General features: G+C 31.4%; 1 protein-coding gene across 1 annotated transcript in view; it reads right to left on the bottom strand.

Annotated features, from left to right (window-relative positions):
* Nucleotides 1-10,627, bottom strand: part of LOC106472376 (regulator of nonsense transcripts 1-like) — a 63,551-nt gene that overhangs the window by 48,577 nt on the left and 4,347 nt on the right. The window contains exons 2-3 of the mRNA XM_013933016.1: nt 4,115-4,254; nt 1,565-1,654 (exon numbers count right to left, since the gene is read on the bottom strand). Coding sequence (XP_013788470.1) covers nt 1,565-1,654; nt 4,115-4,254 — 230 coding nt within the window. The remainder of the gene's footprint in view (nt 1-1,564; nt 1,655-4,114; nt 4,255-10,627) is intronic.

Below are 10,627 nucleotides of genomic sequence, written 5' to 3'. Positions count from 1 at the left end.
GTAGTAGGGTAAGTTACTTTATTCTTGTTTCATATTATTCTTTATTTATTATTATAAAGTAACTAAAATGTAAAAGTAGGGATCTCTTTAGGTTAGTTAAGACTAGATTAGGTAAAATAAGTAATAATAATATAACTGAAATGGTTCACGAGGCATGCATGCGAGCAGCTCGTGGGTAATGTAATTCATTAGAATAACATGAGCTGCAAGCTTCCCGAGTGATTTACTTATAATAATGGGGATAGCAGTTAGACACAGTTCAAAGGGCAATAATACAATAAAATTTAATTTTAAATAGATGTATAATGTTATGAACTTAGAGCTATTTGGGATAAACAAATGTAGTTTCAGATTATAATTTGAAGTCATTCTAGAAAGAAAAGAAGGTTAATTTAGGTTTATTTAGATATTTTTCTTGGTGGTTACGAGGTTGGTCAAATTGACTGCTAAGTTTCGTGAAGATATACCCAATATATATAGAGCTATGAGTATTAAATTTATATCAACTTCAAACTTCAAAGTACAAAAGGTCACGTGACTTAGTCAAATTGACTGACCCCGTGTTGGGAGAGTTAACAAAGTTTCGAATGTAACTCTGTAAAAAAAAAAGAAAAAGGTTGTAACATTCACACTTTAACTCTCTCAACACGTGCTTGGTCACCTCTTTGTACTGGTTTAGTCTTTATAGATTTAATACTACTAACTTTTAATATAGTATATACATCTTCAAAAATTTGGTAGACTTTCAGTTAACATTATGTCTTTCACATACAAAAAATCTTATTTTTTAGTGAAGTATTTATAAATATACTAAAAAAGATTTGTCCAAGTATTTGTTTTGAATAGTCCATGAGCAAAGACAATTTTATAGAGAGTAATTTATGTTTAATTTCCTACTTTTTGGAGGGGTGGTGGATAAAATAGTGAAAATGACATGCTAAAAGAAAATGTGTCATGTGGGTCACACTAGGGGAAATTCAGGATTTTTTAAAATATTCTCTTGTATAATTAAGAACTTAAAACTTGTATACTAATAAAATATGGATTGTCAACTAAGATTTTAGGCTATATTAATTGGTATAACATAAACAATAAGTAGATTAATAAAATTTTGAATGTAAGACACTAAAACCATGTGCCATGCACAGTAAATGATGCCCATGGCAATAGGGTTAATATGCACTTTATGTAGTTTGTGAGAATTGGAGGACTATAAAATTAAATTTGTATATCATCATAACTCCTTTTAGAACTTTTCTTGCTTTTATTTTTCAAATATTTTATTCACAGTGGCAATCATTTATTGCTATTGATATCAATAAAACCTAAAGTGTTTCAGAAACAGTGGCCTTATTTCCAGTATATTAGAACTATACAATGAAATATCCTCATACTGCAAGTTTGAATTGGTCATACATATATATATCCCTACAAGCTCCATATAAAATATATGTTACTCACTAAAATGTGCATGTAACTTCAGTTAAGTAGATTGTTATGTATGGGACTCAGACCAATTTCAAGATCATGCAATAATATACATCTTATTTATGAATAAACTTACCTTCCAGATGTGTTGCCTCTTCCATTACAAAACCACCTCTTGCACACATTACACTGTACTACACAGCTTGGATCATGAATCCCACAATATCTAAAAAACAACAACTAAATTATTACTGGATAAAAAACATTGCAGGACATAGCATTCAGTCACTGGTCAAAAAACAAACTTTTTTGTCTGTGACTGGACTCATTTACATATTCTTGGTCACGCTGACTTGTGTAATATTAACTTAGCTAAATGTTAAGCAGTTACTTTCCTTTGATAATTCACTTTAAACTTATAATATTTAAACATCAGATCAAAATATACATAGCTTTACAAGATACATAAAAAATGTGACACAATGTACACCACACCTAATATTATCAAAGACTGATTGTATAACTCGTGCAAACATTGTCCCATAACTTATTAACTACTTTAAAAGCTTTTTGGACCCTAAAATGAAGCTTTATGTTCCAAATTAAATTATTTGCTAGAATTATTAGTTATTGGAAAACCAAATATGAAAGAACTTGCAAGGAGAAAAAACAAATTATTACCTTTCCCATGAAATATGCAGTAAATCACCTGAGAGTTGTACAGTCATAAAAAAAATTAATGCTTAATTTCATTATATGAACATTATGTGCTGCTTTTGTAAGTGTTCTCCAATTTGAGCATGTCCAATGGTACATGCAGTCATTTTCATTTGATCAACATTTTAAATTAAACTGAGATAACTTAAATTTACAATGAACTATGTTTTCCAGTATTCAACACTTATACAGTACTCATATACCCATATGATTGGTCAAAAATTATTGCATTCCTGATTACATGAAACATTTCATAACCATACAAGTTTCATGATGTTGATGATATAAATAGCACCTAGACCATAGACCACTACTATGTCTGTCATATCCAAGCCACCCTGATGAGCTCTGGTATTGTGCAAAAAAGCTCATCAGCACTGGATACTGCAAATACATAGTGGTTAACATATTAGATATTCTTCCTTTCTTTCAAGCATGAATTCTAAGAATTACTAATGCTGTTTTCTCACAATAATGCTCTGGGATCACATAAACTATATTGCTGGTTTGCGAGTACTTCTGAACGACAGCAAGTAGAAATATTAATAACAAATAAATAATAATGTTATTAATCCTTGCCATAGTTCAGATTTGTAATTAGCTTAAGTATAATTTATAATAACTATACTTCACTTACAGTTGGTGTTCATGTAACAGATTACATAAATGGTACCTAGATCACTACTATGTCCGCCATAACCCAACCAGTCAGATTAGTCTTCATGTTGGGCAAAAGGCCTAATCAACAATGAATATTGCTGAAATATTGTGGATGACATTGTTACATACTCTTCCTTGCTTTCACTCACAAGTTCTAAGAACATACATCATTTAACTAGCAGTGATCAATATTATGAAAACATTTCTATATAGCACATACGCATCAACCTTATTGTTGAATTTATCAAAGAAAGGATTGTTCCTATAAATGAACAGGTTTTGATTCATTAATAAATCAGATAATAAAATACAATAACAGAAGAATGATAGTCCCTCATCTCCCTTGTTTCTCATATGCAACTGTGCATTTGCTGTAACCAATATCTATACACACCTGACACGACTCAGTTTTAAGCAGCTCAGCCACTAAAAATAAAAATTTTATAATGAAACATTGGATACACAACTTCTATCTGAGCATTCAGATTTGCATGTTTGAGTGCTAAAACCATCCATATGATAACAAGACAATAGGGAGAAAAACCAGATTTGCAGTTTTGATTCACATTCTTTCCTACACACGAGCTGACTTTGGTCAGGATGCCAACCCCTACGTCTGACCATTAAAATCTACTGACATTCACATTGTTTCTCCTTTGGATCCTTCTTCCACTTACAAATTTAGTAGTAGCTTTGGTTCAACTTACAAAGTTTCATCATGCTGGTATTGCTTTATGAATTTACCTGTTTTGACTAATTCTACCCACATGACTGGTTATTCTCATTCAAACTTTGGAGAGACCATAACATTAAGATATCATCTGGCTTATCACTGAAGAACATTGATTGTCAACAATCTTGCTCAACATTTGGCATTACAGTCATTCCCTCCCATAGGCAGAAAAGGTATTATTTCCACAGAATAACAAAGGAACAAAAACAGCTAGAAAAAAAAAAAAAAGTCAATTTCTTAGCCACATGTTAGGTGAAAACTGCATAGCCTTAAACTAAACCACACCAATTAGGCTAAACAGCTTAAAGGTGTGTAAATATGTCACTACTAGTAAAATAACTATAAAATAGGATACAAAAAAAAGTTAATTCTTAGTACACGCAAAAAGATTACTTGACTAGTCTTTTCTCCCCCACCAGGTTCAAATGGGATGTTTGGATTAGAACAATATTAAATGTTATTATACTACACAATATAGCCATCTGTCTATAACTACCTTAAAACATGCTATAATAGCTGTTTTTTCCACTTTACTATCTTTAATTCATAACCACTTCTGGTAATATGTTTACTTACTTGCAAGCATGATCAGGCAGATCTTTTGTATAATATTGGTCTTCTTCATCTTCTTCAAATGTTAATTCACCAAAACCTTGAGTAGCAGCAGCAACATCTCTATCAAGTCCATTCTGAAGAGGAATTTCTGGACCATTTAACTGAAAAGGAATAACAAGAAATGGCAACTGTAACAATGAATTTAGTCAGTACATAAGTATTTCTGAAAATACCTGATAAAATGTGTGTGCTTTTAAAAAACAAATGGAAAAACCATGAATTTTTGTAGAATAAACAAACTCACATGAAACTACAGAGAACTAAATACAGGTAATTGAGAAATGAGCAAATTAAATGAGTCTGTACATAAACTGTTCCTTGCAGTAGTTTTGAAAATAACAATTCACATAAACTATGCATGCAGAATAATACACACCACACCCAGTTATGTAACAGCTGAGCTGTTAATTTAGGCAAGGTGATTTTATTGCATAAAATACTTTATACACATTTTGATGTCATTGTGTCTTACCAAATTATATTTCACATTAACATATAAAAAATTAAGTCCAGTTTGCAGTAACAGATATTTCAATTTGTTGCTCTTATGTTATTTACTTCCATCCTTTAACCAATTATGGTCTATTAGCATAAGAATAGAACTGTGAATAAATCGGATAAACAGAGTAAAATTTAATGAAAGTACAACACTTCACCAAGTTAACCTGGTGAAATGTTGTACTTTCATTAAATTCTATACAATTTATCAAGTTTACTTTTAATTACAACAGAGTTATATTGTTATATTGTCATCTTACTAGTGTTTTATGCATAGTTTGCTTCAATACACAATGAATTACAAAGTTAATTTTTTTTCAAGAATTGTTATGCAAAACCAAGTTTCTGTTCATTTTAAGTTGTAATGACAGCTATGCAAATGAAAACAGTTATTTTCATCCCTGCTATGTTGTCATTATTACAGTTGCTTTGGTTGTTGTAATTGTAACTTGGATTCCCAGAAGGTTTTAGAATACCACTGGCTGTTCAAAACACAAGTGCCTCACAGTTATTTCCTTAAGAACCAGATGCTTATCTAAGTGACAACTTTAACCACGAATTGGGCCAGTTAAAATCTTTTATATATTTGTAAATGTGTATTTGTAAAAGTAAGGATACTTGTATCAATGTATTTATTCTGGTCATAATATTATTGTCTATGTCATGAAAATGAACACAACCGTTTAATAATCATAATCACATAAAAGTTTGAATGCAACACTAACTATTTCCAAAAACATCTGTTTGACTCGTATCAAAATATGTTATGGCCTCAAAACATAATGAAAAAAAAAATATTGGATTATATGGCACAAGCCAAATGTGCTACTAAGTTCTGTGCAAAGAAATCTATTGCACTTGAGTTTGTTGTTTTTTTTTGCCCAAAGGATTGAGATCTATAGTTCATATATATTTCTTTATATATATTTGCTCCAGAGATGGATGATTTTGAAAATTTGGAAGGTCTAATTTTAAGTGAAATTCAGCATTAAATCCTAGGAGGAAGATGGGGAGGGAAATCAGTGAGTTTCAAATGACTAATACATTGGGTTTTGATTGTAAGTTATAATACTCATCACCGTTCTTCATTGCTGAACGAGCGCTGTAAGTTTACATAAAAATTAAGGATTTAAAATTTGCAAAGACATATAAAATTGGATATATTATAAATTTGTTAGCAAACAAACTGTATTTAGATGCTGAAGAAAAAATTTGAACAAAATGAAAGGAACTATTTGTAAGTAAGCCTACGTATTTACATTTGCTTATCTGTTATTATCAAAATGATGGATTTTTGTAGAACTCTGTTGAAACAAATATTTTTCTTAATTTTGATTTTTCAATCTAGAGAAAGCTATAATTAAAAAAAAAAATCGAAAATATCAGTGTAAACTGTTTTTAAATACTGAGATGTTTGTATTATTGATTAAGTGTTGTATATACAAGACTGTGTAGTGTAGGCATTATTATTCAATTCATTTTGCGAGTTTAATGATGTTGAGTTTTTCATAAAAAGAAAATTAAAAGCAATTATTTTAAATGCGATAGTTATGAAAAGCTTGGTTAAGTAACTTGGTAAGAGTCGTACATTGTGTCTGCAATTCACTGGTGTCGAAGCTATAGAAAATTCTAGAGGCCTCAGTAATAAACATATAAACAACAGCGACCAGACAAGTGGGAGCGGAGTAAAAGTAAAGTGAAAGAGATGATCAGAGAAAAGTTAGAAAACATGAAGTTAGCCTTTGTGGGAGTGAATAGCCTTAACAGTTAATATTTTAAAGTGAGATTAACAGTTTGATAGAGATAAGGAAAATAATTTGTCTTGTCAAAGGGTGTTCTAAACTAACTGATCCCATCTGTGTGCTCTTCAAGTGCTAATCACTCAACTTAGATCTAGAACATTATCTACTGAAAATAACTCAAGTGCTAATCACCCAACTTAGATCTAGAACATTATCCACTGAAACAAACTCATCAAGTACTAATCACCCAACTTAGATCTAGAACATTATCCACTGAAACAAACTCATCAAGTGCTAATCACCCAGCTTAGATCTAGAGCATCATCCACTGAAACAAACTCTTCAAGTGCTAATCACCCAGCTTAGATCTAGAGCATCATCCACTGAAACAAACTCTTCAAGTGCTAATCACCCAACTTAGATCTAGAACATTATCTACTGAACAAACTCTAAGTGCTAATCACCCAACTTAGATCTAGAACATTATCTACCTAAAATAACTCTTCAAGTGCTAATCACTCAATTTAGATCTAGAACATTATCCACTGAAACAAACTCTTCAAATGCTAATCACCCAACTTAGATCTAGAACATTATCCACTGAAACAAACTCTTCAAGTACTAATCACCCAACTTGATATAGTGCATTATCTACTGAAACAAACTCTTCAAGTGCTAATCACCCAACTTAGATCTACAGCATCATCCACTGATACAAACTACTTCAAGTCCTAATCACCCAACTTAGATCTAGAGCATCATCCACTGAAACAAACTCTTCAAGTGCTAATCACCCAGCTTAGATCTAGAACATTATCTACTGAAACAAACTCTTCAAGAAGACAGTTATTGGAAGTACAAGATACAACTGTGGTAACTCACGAGGCATAAAAAGCAATAAGTCACAGCAAGAGCACATACATATTTCTCTGAAAACATAAAGCAAACAAACCAATGAAGTCACAAATAGTTTGAAGTTGAAAGTTCGAGCATGCTCTAGTTCCTAAACTCAAAATTTTCAATCTATTTTTTTTATCTGTTTTAATTTTTACATTATAATTAGTTTGATAAAAAATATCTAACAATATATAAAAACACAAAGAAACAAGAAACTTAGCACTTACATTAGGCACTGAGGTCCATTTGCACTCAAATGCCATGCTTTGGTAACCATAGTTTTTCTATGTTGGTTGTCCAAAAAATAATATGTGTAGCTTTCAAAAATTCATCTTAGAAAACAAAAATAAACAAGACACTAGAATAGGATGTCCCAAAACTATTGTAATTTATCATGCTCTCAAACTAATCTGTTAATAAATTTAAAAAAATTCCATTACTGCTGGAAGCAATAATTTTACACAATGCCCATCAAGCTGTTTTTCAAATTATCATCTTTAACCATCAGAGATGAAAGTGTCCCTTTACCTAAAAATCCTGAAAATATTCGAAGCCAAGTAAGGGGGGTCCGGCACCCAAAATCCTGCATTTTGATGCATTTTAGTATTTAAAATTCACTTAAACAAGTTACCCCATTTTTCTTACATCAATGATTATCAAATACATGCGAGAAATATCAAATCTGATTCCTCTAGTTAATGGATAATTTTCAAGAGTGCATTCTTTGGAATTCATAATTTTCACTATTGGATGTCAAAACTTATATAAAATAATGCTTTTATAACTTACACTCAGTACTGCATATGTGTTTTTGAAATGTGTATGATCAAATGAGACTAAACAGTTCACACTATTATGAAATTGAATAGATTCATTATTAAAACATTGCTAAAAATAAATCAGACATATTTATTGTATAATCAAACTCATTCAGTTTACAAAAGATCTTATCAATCAGCCACATTTTTCTTGTAATTTGAGCTCATTCAGTATAAAATATTATCAGTTATCACAAAACTGAAGTGAAGAAAACACAAAAGGAATATTTCTTATAACCATGCCACTTCAAGGATTTCAAATCCATCAATAAGGCACTAAATTATACATATACCATGGAATGCACTGCAAATTCTGTAAAAAGTTCATAGTTCTATAATAATAAAAAAAGACAGTCTGCTTAGGAAAGAGAAAATCAGCTGTGACAGTGACACCAACAACACTAGATCTTTTTCTTCTTTGGTTTTTCAACATTGTTTCGTTTTCTCTTGCTAGCTCCCCTCTTTGACCATATTGCTTTTTTTAATGTTTTTAGCAATTGTGTGCACTGATTGTTTTGATCCATGTTTAGAATAAGCTGGATTTGGCAGTGCTTTTTCTTCTTTCCTCTCCCTCATTTTTTAGCATATCTGCCATAGGCTGTCTGCATGTGGTAGCACACACACTCTTGTTCACAGGATCCCTATGGTAATGACCAAGGCTGCCAGTGTTCTGTGCTTTTAAATCATATTTCACACTCTGAAATGAAGAATATGTCTGCACAGCCATCCTGTTTGATTTAGCATCAATGAGGTCATTCATAACGCTAAATGACTGTTCTATTTTGGGTCCAGTGAAAATATTAAGCCAAGCTCTTACTACCTTCCCAAGAGCTGGATAGCAAGGCATAACCTCTCTCTACCAGTGATCCAGTCGGGTGCTGTCATTTATCCCAGATAGGGCTGGATCTGTCTGTATTCTTGAGACTTCTCTCAAATACTGATCCTTTGATTTGCCTTTGATCAGTCACGTCATTGAATGATAATTAAGAAATTATTAGCGATTTCCTAAAACTCCAGTACAAGAAATGATTATAAACTTTAATAGATCTATAAAGTAAAATTTACTAACCACGTGTATACTGCATATCCTGGCCTGTCCATTTTCCTCACAAAGTCCAATAAAAAGTCACCATTTACATTTTTTTCCTCCAGCCACGACCATTTGAACTTGTTCTTTACCTTTCCTTCTATGCTACGGATATCCGCCGACCTGTCTACTTGTTTGTACATTTCATTTGATCTATTATCGCTTCGGTAAACACCTTTGAACAGATAAGGCTCTTCAATTGTCTCGCTCAATAGAAAGGTACACAAAGAATGACCACGTTTTCTAAAGCACGTTTTCGAGATAAAATCTCGTTCACATGACATGAAGTTTGCATTATAAGCATACAAGGTCTCGTACACGCCAGCAATCATTGCGAGACTACAAAATGGCAGCACCCTGTCGCCAAATGTAAACAAACCGCCCGATTGCATAAACGGTTATCTAAGGCATGGAACACCAAAATCCGATAAATAATTTTAAAAAATGTGTTTCTCCGGAAGAAAACCAGAGGTTTTCAGGATTTTTGAGAAATATCCAGAAGACTTTCATCATTAAACCATCAAATACAGGTATCTCTCGATTTACAAATGTTCTATTTAAGTTTTTTTCATAGAACAGAATTAACTTTTATTGGCATAATTTCCATTTGCATTCTCATTTTCTCCTATAACAAAAATGTATGTAAAAATCAAAAGAAAATCTTGCCTGTTCCATAACAATTTTACTATTACAAAATTCAAACAGCTAAAAACTATTTTTCTTTGTTATATTATTAAAATACCTTTAGTTATTAAGCTATTTTTCACTATTATGTAATTCAAAGTGAGCAGACTGCCAGGGATGAAATTTCAAGCAGCATCCCATTCTTCCAGTCACCTCAACAAGCAAAGTAACTACTACTTTTTGGTGAGTACAGAACACTATATTTTGTATTTTATTTACTCTCTCAACATGGGCTCAGTCAATTTGACTAACCACGTGACCTCTTTGTACTCGTTTAAAGTCCTTATAGATTTAGATTTAATACTTATAACTTTCAATACAGTGTGTATATCTTCACAAAATTTGGAAGTCTTTCAATCAATATTATAAATCTTTCATATACAATAAATCATATTTTAGTGAAGTATTTTTAATAAAATAAAATAAAGATTTTTTTCCATGAATATATTGAGTATTTGTTTTCAATAGTCCACGTCCAAAGTAATTTTCATGTTGCAATAAAAAAAATTTTTTTTGCATCTCAAATTTCCTTTGTGTAATCCCTAAAACCTCATAAATGCATTTCAAACATTTTTTTTTCCATTAAAACTTTATAGTTTATCTGTTATTTTCTCTATCCTATCTCCAAACAGAAATGGTCAATTCGACCAACCTCCTAACCACCAAAAAAATTCGAAATAAATCTAAATTACCCATTTTTTCTTCTAGATTGACTTCAAATTGTAACATGAAACTACATTAATTTATC

The sequence above is a fragment of the Limulus polyphemus genome, unplaced genomic scaffold, assembly GCF_000517525.1.
Source record: "Limulus polyphemus unplaced genomic scaffold, Limulus_polyphemus-2.1.2 Scaffold5282, whole genome shotgun sequence".
NCBI classification, from domain to species: domain Eukaryota; kingdom Metazoa; phylum Arthropoda; class Merostomata; order Xiphosura; family Limulidae; genus Limulus; species Limulus polyphemus.
This window is presented reverse-complemented; position numbering and strand designations above follow the sequence as displayed.